Source organism: Saccoglossus kowalevskii, chromosome 16 (genome assembly GCF_978046115.1).
Source record: "Saccoglossus kowalevskii chromosome 16, keSacKowa6.1, whole genome shotgun sequence".
Classification (NCBI taxonomy): domain Eukaryota; kingdom Metazoa; phylum Hemichordata; class Enteropneusta; family Harrimaniidae; genus Saccoglossus; species Saccoglossus kowalevskii.
This window is the reverse complement of record NC_140656.1, coordinates 7,865,434-7,888,276: the sequence shown is the minus strand read 5'-3', so window position 1 is coordinate 7,888,276 and position 22,843 is coordinate 7,865,434. Positions and strand designations below refer to the sequence as shown.

Genomic DNA, 22,843 nt, shown 5'->3' with positions numbered 1-22,843 from the left:
AACCCACAATTCAGTGCGAATGCGGAAACAACGTCCGGGTCAAAGGTTAATTTCCATTCAGCAACACTGATGATCGTGAGCAAGTGCCCTGTTTTTTTGTGAAATAATATTTAGCCTGGGGTAGGTAGTCAATATTTTAATTTGTGGGAATTGTATTTACACGCTGCAGTACGTCATATGTGTATGAAAGTAACTGGAGTTAAAGTAGTAACATTACTGGTTTGTTTTGCACACATTTCACCGGAGGTCCTATCATCAGGGAATTCTCCTGGTGGGCGTTACAAAGATCTAGGGTTCGGCTTGAAGTCCTGAGGTGGGGCTTGAAAGATGAAGTACGGGGCACGTATTCCCACTTATACACGTATTTAATATGGTGTGATTATTTAATGATTGAATATATTGTGTAATTATTGTATCCCTAGAAATACAATTTCTATCTGTTGACAGCAATAACATTTTTTTTTTGCAAAGCAACATTCCATAAGCAAAATACAATGTAAATACTAAGTATGAATAACCAAGTTTTGTTTCGAATTTCAATCAAGTTAAGAACATGTCTCTGATTTGTTTACCTATATAGTTTTTGCTGTTACTCAACAAGTACTTGAACATCTGAAAATCATCTGTTATGAGTCCATTTGGGAATTTCATATTTAATAACAATTTTTGTCTATAAGACTGATAATTAGGGTAATGCATGAATGCAATTTCTTTTTGTGAACTTTGTTTACATAGTATTCTATTTTCTAATGGAGTTTTGGGATTCGTATGTCTGCCCTTTTCAAATGCTATATTATGATTACTTGTTCTGAGACGAGACATATATATTCCATGTTTCACTTTCAGAACCGATAAATAACATTCAAAAGAATAAAATATGTATTTTCATGATTTTCCCAAATTTATATCCTTTTTCAATAACTCAGATCTCCAGTACTTATTATTAGTCAAATTTGATTTTACAGTGTTTATATTTTAACTATTTATCAGAGAAATAAATGGTTTGTGTGGATAAAGAGTGACCTGAAACTGTCTGTCCCAATATGTCTGTTTAATTTCAATATTATATAGACAATTTATTTTGCTTTTCCATAGATATAAAATGGACTATGATGAAGTCAAGTGTTTCCATGGAAACAGAGATCATTACAATGGACTTTTGGTGAAAACATATAAAGAGATTTGTAAAAATGATGAAGAATTTGAAACAAGACTACAGGGTGAGATTACAGATCATTCCCATACTGAGACTTCATGATATTTATCTGCAATAGGCATCTTCCTATTCATGTTTATACAAGAGTTTGATCCATGCATACCACTAATTTTGTGTTTTGTAAATGTATGTAACACTCATTGTTCTAACAATTTATATAAAATAATGAAAAAAAGACAACTCTACCATGTGAATTATGTTATGTAAATTTGTTCTTTTCTTTTCAGCATCTCTTCTGGCCTGGCAACAAGAGGGTTTGAGGGCGATCTCACTGAAGATAGAACTACGACAGTCATCGTATATACCAATAGCAGTCAAGGTATTGAATTTAATACTGTAAACCGTTCAATTTTCACTGCTATAGAAAATCACTGACATATTCATAGACACTGCTACAAAATTTGACAATTTCCATTCACTTGCAAAAGTGAGTTTACAGTGAAACAGAATTTCATCAAGTCATACAATTATAATTAAGATTATAACAAACAAGAATGCTTATGGTTTCAAAATCCAAGAATATTTACGAGGACAAAATTTCACAAAAGTCACTGTGACCTCTCAGTCTGATTTTTCTTGACTTGTGAAAATTATAGCAGTTATCCGGTCTGTGTATTCTGTGTAGCAAGATGTCTAAAGTGAACATTGATGGGACTAAAAAAGTTCTCTTCATGAAAGTTAGAGAGGTAGTATATATTGGAAGGTACCTAGACCAAACTGAAATAATTTGGCTGAAACAGGTTTTACTGTATTTTTTTGCAGCATGGCTTTGTGTTTCATCATGCCCAGCCTACATATGTCTGGATGGTGAGATGGCTGCCAACAGATGAACCCAATATAATGCCAGAGTATGCTAATCATTATGTAGGTATGTCTGATACTCATTCCTTTTTTGCCCTTCCATCATCTGCAATATATTTATTTATAAAATGCATGGCTCCATAAAGCATTGAAACATATTGCCTCACTGTGTGGGCAATGGCATACCTAATAATATAACAGTTTATCTATTGCCCACCTACATGAATGTAAGCCAATTCTTATTACTGAGACCCTTGATACTGGACGATTGGCCAGATAATTCTTATTACAGAGACCCTAGATACTGGACGATTGGCCAGGTGATTCTTATTACAGAGACCCTTGATATTGGACAATTGGCCACCTAATTCTTATTACAGAGACCCTTGATATTGGACAATTGGCCACCTAATTCTTATTACAGAGACCCTTGATATTGGACAATTGGCCACCTAATTCTTATTACAGAGACCCTTGATATTGGACAATTGGCCACCTAATTTTTATTACAGAGACCCTAGATACTGGACAATTGGCCACCTAATTCTTATTACAGAGACCCTAGATACTGGACAATTGGCCACCTAATTCTTATTACTGAGACCCTTGATACTGGACAATTGGCCACCTAATTCTTATCACAGAGACCCTTGATATTGGACAATTGGCCACCTAATTCTTATTACAGAGACCCTTGATATTGGACAATTGGCCACCTAATTCTTATTACAGAGACCCTTGATATTGGACAATTGGCCACCTAATTCTTATTACAGAGACCCTTGATATTGGACACCTTATTACAGAGACCCTTGATATTGGACAATTGGCCATCTAATTCTTATTACAGAGACCCTAGATATTGGACAATTGGCCACCTAATTCTTATCACTGAGACCCTTGATATTGGACAATTGGCCACCTAATTCTTATTACTGAGACCCTAGATACTGGACAATTGGCCACCTAATTCTTATTACAGAGACCCTTGATATTGGACAATTGGCCACCTAATTCTTATTACAGAGACCCTTGATATTGGACAATTGGCCACCTAATTCTTATTACAGAGACCCTTGATATTGGGCAATTGGCCAGCCAATTCTTATTACTGAGACCCTAGATATTGGACAATTGGCCACCTAATTCTTATTACAGAGACCCTTGATACTGGACGATTGGCCACCTAATTCTTATTACTGAGACCCTAGATACTGGACAATTGGCCACCTAATTCTTATTACAGAGACCCTAGATACTGGACAATTGGCCACCTAATTCTTATTACTGAGACCCTTGATACTGGACAATTGGCCACCTAATTCTTATCACAGAGACCCTTGATATTGGACAATTGGCCACCTAATTCTTATTACAGAGACCCTTGATATTGGACAATTGGCCACCTAATTCTTATTACAGAGACCCTAGATATTGGACAATTGGCCACCTAATTCTTATTACAGAGACCCTTGATATTGGACAATTGGCCACCTAATTCTTATTACTGAGACCCTAGATATTGGACAATTGGCCACCTAATTCTTATTACAGAGACCCTTGATATTGGACAATTGGCCACCTAATTCTTATTACTGAGACCCTAGATATTGGACAGTTGGCCACCTAATTCTTATTACAGAGACCCTTGATACTGGACAATTGGCCACCTAATTCTTATTACTGAGACCCTAGATACTGGACAATTGGCCACCTAATTCTTATGACTGAGACCCTTGATACTGGACAATTGGCCACCTAATTCTTATTGCAGAGACCCTAGATACTGGACAATTGGCCACCTAATTCTTATTACTGAGACCCTAGATACTGGACAATTGGCCACCTAATTCTTATTACAGAGACCCTAGATACTGGACAATTGGCCACCTAATTCTTATTACAGAGACCCTTGATATTGGACAATTGGCCACCTAATTCTTATTACTGAGACCCTTGATACTGGACAATTGGCCACCTAATTCTTATTGCAGAGACCCTAGATACTGGACAATTGGCCACCTAATTCTTATTACTAAGACCCTAGATACTGGACAATTGGCCACCTAATTCTTATTACAGAGACCCTAGATACTGGACAATTGGCCACCTAATTCTTATTACAGAGACCCTTGATATTGGACAATTGGCCACCTAATTCTTATTACTGAGACCCTTGATACTGGACAATTGGCCACCTAATTCTTATTTCTGAGACCCTAGATACTGGACAATTGGCCACCTAATTCTTATTACAGAGACCCTTGATACTGGACAATTGGCCACCTAATTCTTATTACTGAGACCCTAGATATTGGACAATTGGCCACCTAATTCTTATTACAGAGACCCTTGATACTGGACAATTGGCCACCTAATTCTTATTACTGAGACCCTAGATATTGGACAATTGGCCACCTAATTCTTATTACTGAGACCCTAGATATTGGACAATTGGCCACCTAATTCTTATTACTGAGACCCTAGATACTGGACAATTGGCCACCTAATTCTTATTACTGAGACCCTAGATACTGGACAATGCGCCACCTAATTCTTATTACAGAGACCCTTGATATTGGACAATTGGCCAACTAATTCTTATTACTGAGACCCTAGATACTGGACAATTGGCCACCTAATTCTTATTACTGAGACCCTAGATACTGGACAATTGGCCACCTAATTCTTATTACTGAGACCCTAGATACTGGACAATTGGCCACCTAATTCTTATTACTGAGACCCTTGATACTGGACAATTGGCCACCTAATTCTTATCACAGAGACCCTTGATATTGGACAATTGGCCACCTAATTCTTATTACAGAGACCCTTGATATTGGACAATTGGCCACCTAATTCTTATTACAGAGACCCTAGATATTGGACAATTGGCCACCTAATTCTTATTACAGAGACCCTTGATATTGGACAATTGGCCACCTAATTCTTATTACTGAGACCCTAGATATTGGACAATTGGCCACCTAATTCTTATTACAGAGACCCTTGATATTGGACAATTGGCCACCTAATTCTTATTACTGAGACCCTAGATATTGGACAGTTGGCCACCTAATTCTTATTACAGAGACCCTTGATACTGGACAATTGGCCACCTAATTCTTATTACTGAGACCCTAGATACTGGACAATTGGCCACCTAATTCTTATGACTGAGACCCTTGATACTGGACAATTGGCCACCTAATTCTTATTGCAGAGACCCTAGATACTGGACAATTGGCCACCTAATTCTTATTACTGAGACCCTAGATACTGGACAATTGGCCACCTAATTCTTATTACAGAGACCCTAGATACTGGACAATTGGCCACCTAATTCTTATTACAGAGACCCTTGATATTGGACAATTGGCCACCTAATTCTTATTACTGAGACCCTTGATACTGGACAATTGGCCACCTAATTCTTATTGCAGAGACCCTAGATACTGGACAATTGGCCACCTAATTCTTATTACTAAGACCCTAGATACTGGACAATTGGCCACCTAATTCTTATTACAGAGACCCTAGATACTGGACAATTGGCCACCTAATTCTTATTACAGAGACCCTTGATATTGGACAATTGGCCACCTAATTCTTATTACTGAGACCCTTGATACTGGACAATTGGCCACCTAATTCTTATTTCTGAGACCCTAGATACTGGACAATTGGCCACCTAATTCTTATTACAGAGACCCTTGATACTGGACAATTGGCCACCTAATTCTTATTACTGAGACCCTAGATATTGGACAATTGGCCACCTAATTCTTATTACAGAGACCCTTGATACTGGACAATTGGCCACCTAATTCTTATTACTGAGACCCTAGATATTGGACAATTGGCCACCTAATTCTTATTACTGAGACCCTAGATATTGGACAATTGGCCACCTAATTCTTATTACTGAGACCCTAGATACTGGACAATTGGCCACCTAATTCTTATTACTGAGACCCTAGATACTGGACAATGCGCCACCTAATTCTTATTACAGAGACCCTTGATATTGGACAATTGGCCAACTAATTCTTATTACTGAGACCCTAGATACTGGACAATTGGCCACCTAATTCTTATTACTGAGACCCTAGATACTGGACAATTGGCCACCTAATTCTTATTACTGAGACCCTAGATACTGGACAATTGGCCACCTAATTCTTATTACTGAGACCCTAGATACTGGACAATTGGCCACCTAATTCTTGTTACTGAGACCCTAGATACTGGACAATTGGCCACCTAATTCTTATTACAGAGACCCTTGATATTGGACAATTGGCCACCTAATTCTTATTACAGAGACCCTTGATATTGGACAATTGGCCACCTAATTCTTATTACAGAGACCCTTGATATTGGACAATTGGCCAGCCAATTCTTATTACTGAGACTCTAGATATTGTACAATTGGCCACCTAATTCTTATTACAGAGACCCTTGATACTGGACGATTGGCCACCTAATTCTTATTACTGAGACCCTTGATATTGGACAATTGGCCACCTAATTCTTATTACTGAGACCCTAGATACTGGACAATTGGCCACCTAATTCTTATTACTGAGACCCTAGATACTGGACAATTGGCCACCTAATTCTTATTACTGAGACCCTAGATACTGGACAATTGGCCACCTAATTCTTATTACTGAGACCCTAGATACTGGACAATTGGCCCCTAATTCTTATTACTGAGACCCTAGATACTGGACAATTGGCCACCTAATTCTTATTACAGAGACCCTTGATATTGGACAATTGGCCACCTAATTCTTATTACAGAGACCCTTGATATTGGACAATTGGCCACCTAATTCTTATTACAGAGACCCTTGATATTGGGCAATTGGCCAGCCAATTCTTATTACTGAGACCCTAGATATTGGACAATTGGCCACCTAATTCTTATTACAGAGACCCTTGATACTGGACGATTGGCCACCTAATTCTTATTACTGAGACCCTAGATACTGGACAATTGGCCACCTAATTCTTATTACAGAGACCCTTGATATTGGACAATTGGCCACCTAATTCTTATTACAGAGACCCTAGATATTGGACAATTGGCCACCTAATTCTTATTACAGAGACCCTTGATACTGGATGATTGGCCACCTAATTCTTATTACTGAGACCCTAGATACTGGACAATTGGCCACCTAATTCTTATTACAGAGACCCTTGATATTGGACAATTGGCCACTTGATTCTTATTACAGAGACCCTTGATATTGGACAATTGGCCACCTAATTCTTATTAACTGAGACCCTAGATACTGGACAATTGGCCACCTAATTTTTATTACAGAGACCCTTGATATTGGACAATTGGCCACCTAATTCTTATTACAGAGACCCTTGATATTGGACAATTGGCCACCTAATTCTTATTACAGAGACCCTTGATATTGGACAATTGGCCACCTAATTCTTATTACTGAGACCCTAGATATTGGACAATTGGCCACCTAATTCTTATTACTGAGACCCTAGATACTGGACAATTGCCCACCTAATTTTTATTACAGAGACCCTAGATACTAGACAATTGGCCACCTAATTCTTATTACAGAGACCCTTGATATTGGACAATTGGCCACCTAATTCTTATTACAGAGACCCTTGATATTGGACAATTGGCCACCTAATTCTTATTACAGAGACCCTTGATATTGGACAATTGGCCACCTAATTCTTATTACAGAGACCCTTGATATTGGACACCTTATTACAGAGACCCTTGATATTGGACAATTGGCCATCTAATTCTTATTACAGAGACCCTAGATATTGGACAATTGGCCACCTAATTCTTATTACTGAGACCCTTGATATTGGACAATTGGCCACCTAATTCTTATTACAGAGACCCTTGATATTGGACAATTGGCCACCTAATTCTTATTACAGAGACCCTTGATATTGGACAATTGGCCACCTAATTCTTATTACAGAGACCCTTGATATTGGACAATTGGCCACCTAATTCTTATTACAGAGACCCTTGATATTGGACAATTGGCCACCTAATTCTTATTACAGAGACCCTTGATATTGGACAATTGGCCATCTAATTCTTATTACAGAGACTCTAGATACTGGACGATTGGCCACTTAATTCTTATTACAGAGACCCTTGATATTGGACAATTGGCCACCTAATTCTTATTATCGAGACCCTTGATATTGGACAATTGTCCACCTAATTCTTATTACTGAGACCCTAGATACTGGACAATTGGCCACCTAATTTTTATTACAGAGACCCTTGATACTGGACAATTGGCCACCTAATTCTTATTACAGAGACCCTTGATATTGGACAATTGGCCACCTAATTCTTATTACAGAGACCCTTGATATTGGACAATTGGCCACCTAATTCTTATTACAGAGACCCTTGATATTGGACAATTGGCCACCTAATTCTTATTACAGAGACCCTTGATATTGGGCAATTGGCCACCTAATTCTTATCACAGAGACCCTTGATATTGGACAATTGGCCACCTAATTCTTATTACTGAGACCCTAGATACTGGACAATTGGCCACCTAATTCTTATTACAGAGACCCTTGATATTGGACAATTGGCCACCTAATTCTTATTACAGAGACCCTTGATATTGGACAATTGGCCACCTAATTCTTATTACTGAGACCCTTGATATTGGACAATTGGCCACCTAATTCTTATTACTGAGACCCTTGATATTGGACAATTGGCCACCTAATTCTTATTACTGAGACCCTTGATATTGGACAATTGGCCACCTAATTCTTATTACTGAGACCCTAGATACTGGACAATTGGCCACCTAATTCTTATTACTGAGACCCTAGATACTGGACAATTGGCCACCTAATTCTTATTACTGAGACCCTAGATACTGGACAATTGGCCACCTAATTCTTGTTACTGAGACCCTAGATACTGGACAATTGGCCACCTAATTCTTATTACAGAGACCCTTGATATTGGACAATTGGCCACCTAATTCTTATTACAGAGACCCTTGATATTGGACAATTGGCCACCTAATTCTTATTACAGAGACCCTTGATATTGGACAATTGGCCAGCCAATTCTTATTACTGAGACCCTAGATATTGGACAATTGGCCACCTAATTCTTATTACAGAGACCCTTGATACTGGACGATTGGCCACCTAATTCTTATTACTGAGACCCTTGATATTGGACAATTGGCCACCTAATTCTTATTACTGAGACCCTAGATACTGGACAATTGGCCACCTAATTCTTATTACTGAGACCCTAGATACTGGACAATTGGCCACCTAATTCTTATTACTGAGACCCTAGATACTGGACAATTGGCCACCTAATTCTTATTACTGAGACCCTAGATACTGGACAATTGGCCACCTAATTCTTATTACTGAGACCCTAGATACTGGACAATTGGCCACCTAATTCTTATTACTGAGACCCTAGATATTGGACAATTGGCCACCTAATTCTTATTACAGAGACTCTTGATACTGGACAATTGGCCACCTAATTCTTATTACTGAGACCCTAGATATTGGACAATTGGCCACCTAATTCTTATTACTGAGACCCTAGATACTGGACAATTGGCCACCTAATTTTTATTACTGAGACCCTTGATACTGGACAATTGGCCACCTAATTCTTATTGCAGAGACCCTAGATACTGGACAATTGGCCACCTAATTCTTATTACTGAGACCCTAGATACTGGACAATTGGCCACCTAATTCTTATTACAGAGACCCTAGATACTGGACAATTGGCCACCTAATTCTTATTACAGAGACCCTTGATATTGGACAATTGGCCACCTAATTCTTATTACTGGAGACCCTTGATACTGGACAATTGGCCACCTAATTCTTATTGCAGAGACCCTAGATACTGGACAATTGGCCACCTAATTCTTATTACTGAGACCCTAGATACTGGACAATTGGCCACCTAATTCTTATTACAGAGACCCTTGATATTGGACAATTGGCCACCTAATTCTTATTACTGAGACCCTTGATACTGGACAATTGGCCACCTAATTCTTATTTCTGAGACCCTAGATACTGGACAATTGGCCACCTAATTCTTATTACAGAGACCCTTGATACTGGACAATTGGCCACCTAATTCTTATTACTGAGACCCTAGATATTGGACAATTGGCCACCTAATTCTTATTACAGAGACTCTTGATACTGGACAATTGGCCACCTAATTCTTATTACTGAGACCCTAGATATTGGACAATTGGCCACCTAATTCTTATTGCAGAGACCCTAGATACTGGACAATTGGCCACCTAATTCTTATTACTGAGACCCTAGATACTGGACAATTGGCCACCTAATTCTTATTACAGAGACCCTAGATACTGGACAATTGGCCACCTAATTCTTATTACAGAGACCCTTGATATTGGACAATTGGCCACCTAATTCTTATTACTGAGACCCTTGATACTGGACAATTGGCCACCTAATTCTTATTGCAGAGACCCTAGATACTGGACAATTGGCCACCTAATTCTTATTACTGAGACCCTAGATACTGGACAATTGGCCACCTAATTCTTATTACAGAGACCCTTGATATTGGACAATTGGCCACCTAATTCTTATTACTGAGACCCTTGATACTGGACAATTGGCCACCTAATTCTTATTTCTGAGACCCTAGATACTGGACAATTGGCCACCTAATTCTTATTACAGAGACCCTTGATACTGGACAATTGGCCACCTAATTCTTATTACTGAGACCCTAGATATTGGACAATTGGCCACCTAATTCTTATTACAGAGACTCTTGATACTGGACAATTGGCCACCTAATTCTTATTACTGAGACCCTAGATATTGGACAATTGGCCACCTAATTCTTATTACTGAGACCCTAGATACTGGACAATTGGCCACCTAATTTTTATTACAGAGACCCTTGATATTGGACAATTGGCCACCTAATTCTTATTACAGAGACCCTTGATATTGGACAATTGGCCACCTAATTCTTATTACAGAGACCCTTGATATTGGACAATTGGCCACCTAATTCTTATTACTGAGACCCTAGATATTGGACAATTGGCCACCTAATTCTTATTACTGAGACCCTAGATACTGGACAATTGGCCACCTAATTTTTATTACAGAGACCCTAGATACTAGACAATTGGCCACCTAATTCTTATTACAGAGACCCTTGATATTGGACAATTGGCCACCTAATTCTTATTACAGAGACCCTTGATATTGGACAATTGGCCACCTAATTCTTATTACAGAGACCCTTGATATTGGACAATTGGCCACCTAATTCTTATTACAGAGACCCTTGATATTGGACACCTTATTACTGAGACCCTTGATATTGGACAATTGGCCATCTAATTCTTATTACAGAGACCCTAGATATTGGACAATTGGCCACCTAATTCTTATCACTGAGACCCTTGATATTGGACAATTGGCCACCTAATTCTTATTACAGAGACCCTTGATATTGGACAATTGGCCACCTAATTCTTATTACAGAGACCCTTGATATTGGACAATTGGCCACCTAATTCTTATTACAGAGACCCTTGATATTGGACAATTGGCCACCTAATTCTTATTACAGAGACCCTTGATATTGGACAATTGGCCACCTAATTCTTATTACAGAGACCCTTGATATTGGACAATTGGCCATCTAATTCTTATTACAGAGACTCTAGATACTGGACGATTGGCCACCTAATTCTTATTACAGAGACCCTTGATATTGGACAATTGGCCACCTAATTCTTATTATAGAGACCCTTGATATTGGACAATTGTCCACCTAATTCTTATTACTGAGACCCTAGATACTGGACAATTGGCCACCTAATTTTTATTACAGAGACCCTTGATACTGGACAATTGGCCACCTAATTCTTATTACAGAGACCCTTGATATTGGACAATTGGCCACCTAATTCTTATTACAGAGACCCTTGATATTGGACAATTGGCCACCTAATTCTTATTACAGAGACCCTTGATATTGGACAATTGGCCACCTAATTCTTATTACAGAGACCCTTGATATTGGGCAATTGGCCACCTAATTCTTATTACAGAGACCCTTGATATTGGACAATTGGCCACCTAATTCTTATTACAGAGACCCTTGATATTGGACAATTGGCCACCTAATTCTTATTACAGAGACCCTTGATATTGGACAATTGGCCACCTAATTCTTATTACAGAGACCCTTGATATTGGACAATTGGCCACCTAATTCTTATTACTGAGACCCTTGATATTGGACAATTGGCCACCTAATTCTTATTACTGAGACCCTTGATATTGGACAATTGGCCACCTAATTCTTATTACTGAGACCCTTGATATTGGACAATTGGCCACCTAATTCTTATTACTGAGACCCTAGATACTGGACAATTGGCCACCTAATTCTTATTACTGAGACCCTAGATACTGGACAATTGGCCACCTAATTCTTATTACTGAGACCCTAGATACTGGACAATTGGCCACCTAATTCTTGTTACTGAGACCCTAGATACTGGACAATTGGCCACCTAATTCTTATTACAGAGACCCTTGATATTGGACAATTGGCCACCTAATTCTTATTACAGAGACCCTTGATATTGGACAATTGGCCACCTAATTCTTATTACAGAGACCCTTGATATTGGACAATTGGCCAGCCAATTCTTATTACTGAGACCCTAGATATTGGACAATTGGCCACCTAATTCTTATTACAGAGACCCTTGATACTGGACGATTGGCCACCTAATTCTTATTACTGAGACCCTTGATATTGGACAATTGGCCACCTAATTCTTATTACTGAGACCCTAGATACTGGACAATTGGCCACCTAATTCTTATTACTGAGACCCTAGATACTGGACAATTGGCCACCTAATTCTTATTACTGAGACCCTAGATACTGGACAATTGGCCACCTAATTCTTATGACTGAGTTCCTTGATACTGGACAATTGGCCACCTAATTCTTATTGCAGAGACCCTAGATACTGGACAATTGGCCACCTAATTCTTATTACTGAGACCCTAGATACTGGACAATTGGCCACCTAATTCTTATTACAGAGACCCTAGATACTGGACAATTGGCCACCTAATTCTTATTACAGAGACCCTTGATATTGGACAATTGGCCACCTAATTCTTATTACTGAGACCCTTGATACTGGACAATTGGCCACCTAATTCTTATTGCAGAGACCCTAGATACTGGACAATTGGCCACCTAATTCTTATTACTGAGACCCTAGATACTGGACAATTGGCCACCTAATTCTTATTACAGAGACCCTAGATACTGGACAATTGGCCACCTAATTCTTATTACAGAGACCCTTGATATTGGACAATTGGCCACCTAATTCTTATTACTGAGACCCTTGATACTGGACAATTGGCCACCTAATTCTTATTTCTGAGACCCTAGATACTGGACAATTGGCCACCTAATTCTTATTACAGAGACCCTTGATACTGGACAATTGGCCACCTAATTCTTATTACTGAGACCCTAGATATTGGACAATTGGCCACCTAATTCTTATTACAGAGACTCTTGATACTGGACAATTGGCCACCTAATTCTTATTACTGAGACCCTAGATATTGGACAATTGGCCACCTAATTCTTATTACTGAGACCCTTGATACTGGACAATTGGCCACCTAATTCTTATTACTGAGACCCTAGATACTGGACAATTGGCCACCTAATTCTTATTACTGAGACCCTAGATACTGGACAATTGGCCACCTAATTCTTGTTACTGAGACCCTAGATACTGGACAATTGGCCACCTAATTCTTATTACAGAGACCCTTGATATTGGACAATTGGCCACCTAATTCTTATTACAGAGACCCTTGATATTGGACAATTGGCCACCTAATTCTTATTACAGAGACCCTTGATATTGGACAATTGGCCAGCCAATTCTTATTACTGAGACCCTAGATATTGGACAATTGGCCACCTAATTCTTATTACAGAGACCCTTGATACTGGACGATTGGCCACCTAATTCTTATTACTGAGACCCTTGATATTGGACAATTGGCCACCTAATTCTTATTACTGAGACCCTAGATACTGGACAATTGGCCACCTAATTCTTATTACTGAGACCCTAGATACTGGACAATTGGCCACCTAATTCTTATTACTGAGACCCTTGATATTGGACAATTGGCCACCTAATTCTTATTACTGAGACCCTTGATACTGGACAATTGGCCACCTAATTCTTATTGCAGAGACCCTAGATACTGGACAATTGGCCACCTAATTCTTATTACTGAGACCCTAGATACTGGACAATTGGCCACCTAATTCTTATTACAGAGACCCTAGATACTGGACAATTGGCCACCTAATTCTTATTACAGAGACCCTTGATATTGGACAATTGGCCACCTAATTCTTATTACTGAGACCCTTGATACTGGACAATTGGCCACCTAATTCTTATTTCTGAGACCCTAGATACTGGACAATTGGCCACCTAATTCTTATTACAGAGACCCTTGATACTGGACAATTGGCCACCTAATTCTTATTACTGAGACCCTAGATATTGGACAATTGGCCACCTAATTCTTATTACAGAGACTCTTGATACTGGACAATTGGCCACCTAATTCTTATTACTGAGACCCTAGATATTGGACAATTGGCCACCTAATTCTTATTACTGAGACCCTAGATATTGGACAATTGGCCACCTAATTCTTATTACTGAGACCCTAGATACTGGACAATTGGCCACCTAATTCTTATTACTGAGACCCGAGATACTGGACAATGCGCCACCTAATTCTTATTACAGAGACCCTTGATATTGGACAATTGGCCACCTAATTCTTATTACTGAGACCCTAGATACTGGACAATTGGCCACCTAATTCTTATTACTGAGACCCTAGATACTGGACAATTGGCCACCTAATTCTTATTACTGAGACCCTAGATACTGGACAATTGGCCACCTAATTCTTATTACTGAGACCCTAGATACTGGACAATTGGCCACCTAATTCTTGTTACTGAGACCCTAGATACTGGACAATTGGCCACCTAATTCTTATTACAGAGACCCTTGATATTGGACAATTGGCCACCTAATTCTTATTACAGAGACCCTTGATATTGGACAATTGGCCACCTAATTCTTATTACAGAGACCCTTGATATTGGACAATTGGCCAGCCAATTCTTATTACTGAGACCCTAGATATTGGACAATTGGCCACCTAATTCTTATTACAGAGACCCTTGATACTGGACGATTGGCCACCTAATTCTTATTACTGAGACCCTTGATATTGGACAATTGGCCACCTAATTCTTATTACTGAGACCCTAGATACTGGACAATTGGCCACCTAATTCTTATTACTGAGACCCTAGATACTGGACAATTGGCCACCTAATTCTTATTACTGAGACCCTAGATATTGGACAATTGGCCACCTAATTCTTATTACTGAGACCCTAGATACTGGACAATTGGCCACCTAATTTTTATTACAGAGACCCTAGATACTAGACAATTGGCCACCTAATTCTTATTACAGAGACCCTTGATATTGGACAATTGGCCACCTAATTCTTATTACAGAGACCCTTGATATTGGACAATTGGCCACCTAATTCTTATTACAGAGACCCTTGATATTGGACAATTGGCCACCTAATTCTTATTACAGAGACCCTTGATATTGGACACCTTATTACAGAGACCCTTGATATTGGACAATTGGCCATCTAATTCTTATTACAGAGACCCTAGATATTGGACAATTGGCCACCTAATTCTTATCACTGAGACCCTTGATATTGGACAATTGGCCACCTAATTCTTATTACAGAGACCCTTGATATTGGACAATTGGCCACCTAATTCTTATTACAGAGACCCTTGATATTGGACAATTGGCCACCTAATTCTTATTACAGAGACCCTTGATATTGGACAATTGGCCACCTAATTCTTATTACAGAGACCCTTGATATTGGACAATTGGCCACCTAATTCTTATTACAGAGACCCTTGATATTGGACAATTGGCCATCTAATTCTTATTACAGAGACTCTAGATACTGGACGATTGGCCACCTAATTCTTATTACAGAGACCCTTGATATTGGACAATTGGCCACCTAATTCTTATTATAGAGACCCTTGATATTGGACAATTGTCCACCTAATTCTTATTACTGAGACCCTAGATACTGGACAATTGGCCACCTAATTTTTATTACAGAGACCCTTGATACTGGACAATTGGCCACCTAATTCTTATTACAGAGACCCTTGATATTGGACAATTGGCCACCTAATTCTTATTACAGAGACCCTTGATATTGGACAATTGGCCACCTAATTCTTATTACAGAGACCCTTGATATTGGACAATTGGCCACCTAATTCTTATTACAGAGACCCTTGATATTGGACAATTGGCCACCTAATTCTTATTACAGAGACCCTTGATATTGGACAATTGGCCACCTAATTCTTATTACAGAGACCCTTGATATTGGACAATTGGCCACCTAGTTCTTATTACAGAGACCCTTGATATTGGACAATTGGCCACCTAATTCTTATTACAGAGACCCGTGATATTGGACAATTGGCCACCTAATTCTTATTACTGAGACCCTTGATTATGATATTGGACAATTGGCCACCTAATTCTTATTACTGAGACCCTTGATATTGGACAATTGGCCACCTAATTCTTATTACTGAGACCCTTGATATTGGACAATTGGCCACCTAATTCTTATTACAGAGACCCTTGATACTGGACGATTGGCCACCTAATTCTTATTACTGAGACCCTGGATAATGGACAATTGGCCACCTAATTCTTATTACAGAGACCCTTGATATTGGACAATTGGCCACCTAATTCTTATTACAGAGACCCTAGATATTGGACAATTGGCCACCTAATTCTTATTACAGAGACCCTAGATACTGGACGATTGGCCAGCTAATTCTTATTACTGAGACCCTAGATACTGGACAATTGGCCACCTAATTCTTATTACAGAGACCCTTGATATTGCACAATTGGCCACCTAATTCTTATTACAGAGACCCTTGATATTGGACAATTGGCCACCTAATTCTTATTACAGAGACCCTAGATACTGGACAATTGGCCAGCTAATTCTTATTACTGAGACCCTTGATACTGGACAATTGGCCACCTAATTCTTATTACAGAGACCCTTGATACTGGACAATTGGCCACCTAATTCTTATTACTGAGACCCTAGATACTGGACAATTGGCGACCTAATTTTTATTACAGAGACCCTAGATACTGGACAATTGGCCACCTAATTCTTATTACAGAGACCCTTGATATTGGACAATTGGCCACCTAAATCTTATTACAGAGACCCTTGATATTGGACAATTGGCCACCTAATTCTTATTACAGAGACCCTAGATACTGGATGATTGGCCACCTAATTCTTATTACAGAGACCCTAGATACTGGACGATTGGCCAGCTAATTCTTATTACTGAGACCCTAGATACTGGACAATTGGCCACCTAATTCTTATTACAGAGACCCTTGATATTGCACAATTGGCCACCTAATTCTTATTACAGAGACCCTTGATATTGGACAATTGGCCACCTAATTCTTATTACAGAGACCCTAGATACTGGACAATTGGCCAGCTAATTCTTATTACTGAGACCCTTGATACTGGACAATTGGCCACCTAATTCTTATTACAGAGACCCTTGATACTGGACAATTGGCCACCTAATTCTTATTACTGAGACCCTAGATACTGGACAATTGGCGACCTAATTTTTATTACAGAGACCCTAGATACTGGACAATTGGCCACCTAATTCTTATTACAGAGACCCTTGATATTGGACAATTGGCCACCTAAATCTTATTACAGAGACCCTTGATATTGGACAATTGGCCACCTAATTCTTATTACAGAGACCCTAGATACTGGATGATTGGCCAGCCAATGTTTTATTGTGTTCTATTGGTCAATTGATATATTCAGTGACATCACTGTGAGCTTAATCTTCTGAATGACCATACTCTTATTAGTGTGACCATCTAATTTCTTTTAAATAATCAATGTGCAGGAGATTATTATTTTATTATTCAGGTGTTGGTGGATTTGTTGTAAATGACAGAAATGAAGTATTAGTGATACAAGAGAAATATGGTGGCCTTTTAGGAAGCAAATCACATTGGAAGTTACCAGGAGGACTAGCTAATACAGGTATTTTTGGATGCTGACCTTATAATCTGGCAGGGATGCTGCCTGCTAATGTATTCCAAAAAATGACTAGTAATTTGAGTTCTCATCTGCATGTGTGTGTATCCATCTTTATGTCTAGAACCATGCATTGACTGATCACTTTCAAACAAGACAAAAACATATGTAACTTCCATAATGCAGCAGTCACCATATTTCCAATGATATATAGTAGATAATCGTAGACCTAAGTAACTATTAAAAATAGGTAGATGTTTCAAGCAATGCACGTAACATGTTCTATTGTGGAATCATTTAGTCATTCTACTTTATAGTTGTTGTACGTGTTCTTACGTTTTTATGTTCTACCTATTTTCAATAGTTACATATGACTATGATTACCAAATATTATCTACTCTATAGCAGTGTTTATTTATTACCATATTTCCAAGATAGATAAAACAGAAGTTTCTTGTCGATTTGCAGCGATCAAGTCAATTGTTTTCTGTATAGCAAAATTCAAAACAGCAATACATGACAGGATGTGTTGTAGTGAAGGAAATAATAAACTAGTAGATAAAACTACACAATGCATCTTGATTACCGGTAGTATGACTTGCAAACATGGTAACTTTCAGATGAGATATTTGGCTAAGCTATTCTAAATTTAAAGTGCTTTCCACTAAGTTGTACTGTCTGTTTTTAAGGGGAAGATCTAAGAGAAACTGCACAAAGAGAAGTGATGGAGGAGACCGGCATCGAGTCAGAATTTGTATCATTACTGTGCTTTCGACAAAAACATGATTATAAATTTGGACGATCTGATTTGTATTTTATTTGCATCATGAAAGCAAAGACATTAGACATCAGACCATGTCCGAATGAAGTCAAAGCATGTCAATGGATGAAAGTGAGTCAACTTGAACCTTCTAATTCAATTAAGAGCATCAACCTTTTCCGAGAAGCTGTTCTTTTTTTAGGTTTCCACAATTCGACATAGCCCTGATTGTTAATATGCTTCATTAGCCATGCAAATGTATTCAAATGTCACACACGTTATGGAAGACACTGAAAATAAAATGCTATGTTCATTGACAACAGCATGCTGGAAATTCTTCATAAGTAGATGATTGGCAATGACATCACTTTCAATCAGATTTCAAAAATAGTCAATGCTTTGTGTTTATTAGATACTTTGGAAAGCACATGAATTTTAGATACCAAGCATTCAACAAGTTTCAGCCTCTATTGACGTCACACTTCGTCACCTGTGCACGAGTCAGATGGCCTTCGCATGTTATTGTTTACAAACCAGCATCTTCCCATGAGCCTTTGCGATGTTAGCACAGGTGACGACTCTCTCAGCTTTAAAATATAACATATTTTGGCCTTTGACAAATCTCTGATATTTACACAAGCCTTTGTCAGTGTTGAAGCAGTATTAAATCAACAACTGTTTGGTAGTACTGTAGAATACTTTATTTTCGCTATTTTCGCTGAAGGGATGATTCCGTGAAAATAAAATCCAGCAAATATACTTTTTTCCCTATATTTCACATTGAACTCATCAAAAATCAGTGACAATGAATTCCAAGCGAAACGCCCAAAAAGCTATTTCAGCGAAAATAAAGTATTCCACAGTATCTATAATTTCCATCATAGAAGCGCTTCGTCACTAGATAACGCTTTTTTTAGGAAAGGTGTATTCTATAATATACATAATGATTCAAGTTTATCTCACTTCATCAATAGATTGAAGACTTTGCATCGCATCCAGATGTCACAGACACCAATCGATTCATTATAAAGTCTTACATGGAGAGTTTGAAACATGAACATCACATAGTTCCCACAGACGTTCTTGACTATAGACGCAAAATAACACAGCCTATCTACAGCATCAAGGCACAAACAGACTCTACTAGAGATACGGTTACTCAGGAATAAAACACTGACAAATGATTTGTCACCAATGGTTAACATTCACAACTCATTCTCAGGCATGACACATAGTGTTACTCAGTTTTAAAGCATTAGCAGAACTTTCAGGTTATATCCAAACCTTTTATAAGGGTTTTGAGAGACACTGATTTTACTCTCATCAAAATAGGTAATGCAATACTGCAAAGTAAAGTGAGAATAACAACTCAAGCGTGCTAATGGCATGAAGTACAAAAAAGGACCATTTAAAATTCATTACAGATTTAGTTTTATTATTTGTTTCTTCAACCAGATGCATGTCTGCTGTTATAGCTTTGTCCTCAAGATGCACTATTTGAAAGCAATCTGACTTGCAATACTAGGGTTTATAAATACTAATAGCTTGGTAATTAAGATACAAGAAAATTGTCAAATTTAGGCAAATTAGGTAATTAATATGCATGGTATTTATGCTTTATGTTACAAGTACAAGGTCTGTGGATTCAAAAGCACATGTGTATCAAGTTTCATTGAAATTTTCTGATTTGTACTTGAGATACTGGTAGAAAACTTGTTATGCAAATTAGGTAATTAATATGCACAGATTTTAACCCAAACCTTATCGGGTCTGTGCATTGCCCCAGGACATCTATATACTAAGTTTCATTAAGATCTGATAAGTGGTTCTTGAGGTATTGGCTGAAAATAAACACAGGAGTAAACAAATGTTGCATTCTATCAAAACTACATCGTCCCAAGAATCGTGTCTCGTACAACAGCAAATGACAAGACTTCATTACCATGATAACTATTACATTCACACATGTTACACAAACACAGGATTATTCTGACAATTTTATTGTGACAAGTGGTTAAATAATTCTGTCAACTAGAGATTTCTCACAAGAATATCACTATGAAATTTCTATAACAAAAAAAAATCATTTCTGTAAAGTATTTACAATGTTTGTTTTTTTTCAGTTTGTAAATTTTATTTACAAAGACCATTAAATGCACTATATTTTTACTATGTAAATTGAAACTGAAATAAAATATAAAGATTTTCAAGTACACAAAGCTCTCATCTTGAGACTCAACAGCTGTGATGAACTGAACTTTTGATATAAATGCAATCAGTGGATTGAATGACAATCCATTGTCGGTTTGACACACCACCTGCTAAAAGGTTCCATAGATAGCTACCATGAAGGGACCATCAGAGAACAGTAATCTTAATACCCACAGCTGAAGAACAGCAATAAAATTAATCATAATGGTAGAGTGGAATCTAGTTTTCTATATGACCTAACAATCTGATTGTATTTTGTCGCCCGACTAATCAAGCCTTTACTTTATCATTTACCGAGGGCACCAGCAGACACGAGGTGGCAGTTTTGAAAACTTTTGAATAGTTCAAATCAGAGGTAGAATACTTATTTTGTCATGTGCACACTCAAAAAATTGACAAAAGCCAACACATAAAAATTTACTACAGGAAAGTTGAAGGGGTGTTCCACCCTCAATAACACCCAAAATACAGACTAATCATTTTGTACCTTGTTACAAAATACTGAAATGTAAAAATCAATTTTTTTTTTTATCAAGAATCATCAAAATCCCTTCTTGTAGGTATACAATTGATTATGTTTCAGTGGTTGGTCAGCCAGCCGACATTATTTCAGGTCGATCAGCCCATCACAGCTGATTCTGACATTATCCTGATAAGAATGGAAACATTACACATGATAACCAATAAATTCTGGTGTCTATAAATTAGTCACAACACAAAATGAATGAAAAACAATATATACAGACGAAAAGATCTGATGATGGAAAAGCAATCTGCATGTATAACTACTTTTGAATGGAAACATAGGGGTTTTTCAGTTGTTTCATAAAAAATATGCAAATTTCTTTTCCACATCTTGAAACAAAATTAGCTGCCCAAGTATTTGGCATGTTTCATAATTACATAACTTTCAATTATTGAATAAACACTTCTTAACAAATTTCAAAATTGTTTCAAATAAATGAAGTTTGTAAATCTATGAATCCAGCTCTTGGTAAATTTAAATAAAAATGAAATCTGTTACCATAGATACCTTCATTTAAATGTCAAACTTGCATTGAAATATCACCAGAGTAAAAAAAACAAACAAACAAGCAGCCTCTCGGCTGAGATAGCTCCGCTGTTAGCAATGCACATTTCAATTAAAGAACAGAAAGTATCATTAAAAAATGAACAATATGTATAGTATCAAAACAATCAGACTTGCGGTTTTCAACAATATGTGGAAAATATCACTTTTTACCAAAAATGACAAAAATATTTACCAAAATTAGAGAATTAAATATATCATTACAAAATGAACAAATCTGAGAGAGGTCCACATGTAGTACCTATATATGTAATATATCAAAGCAATTGGACTTGCGGTTTTTAACAAGAAGGTGAAAATATCACTTTTTACCAAAAATTACAAAAATATTCACCAAAATTAGAGAATTGAAGATATCATCATGAAATGAACAAATCTGAGAGAGGTCCACAT

The 22,843-nt window shown here is 37.8% G+C and overlaps 1 protein-coding gene across 1 annotated transcript; it reads left to right on the top strand.

The window, feature by feature from the left end:
- The first annotated feature begins 32 nt into the window (after positions 1 to 32).
- Positions 33 to 21,387, top strand: LOC102804215 (uncharacterized). Its single transcript, XM_085491708.1, has 7 exons — positions 33 to 120; positions 1,096 to 1,220; positions 1,444 to 1,535; positions 1,979 to 2,084; positions 18,279 to 18,395; positions 19,079 to 19,281; positions 20,124 to 21,387. Exons 2-7 carry the CDS (start codon positions 1,103 to 1,105, stop codon positions 20,316 to 20,318), a joined length of 831 nt encoding a protein of 276 aa, XP_085347834.1. The 5' UTR covers positions 33 to 120; positions 1,096 to 1,102; the 3' UTR covers positions 20,319 to 21,387.
- Positions 21,388 to 22,843: the final 1,456 nt, after the last annotated feature.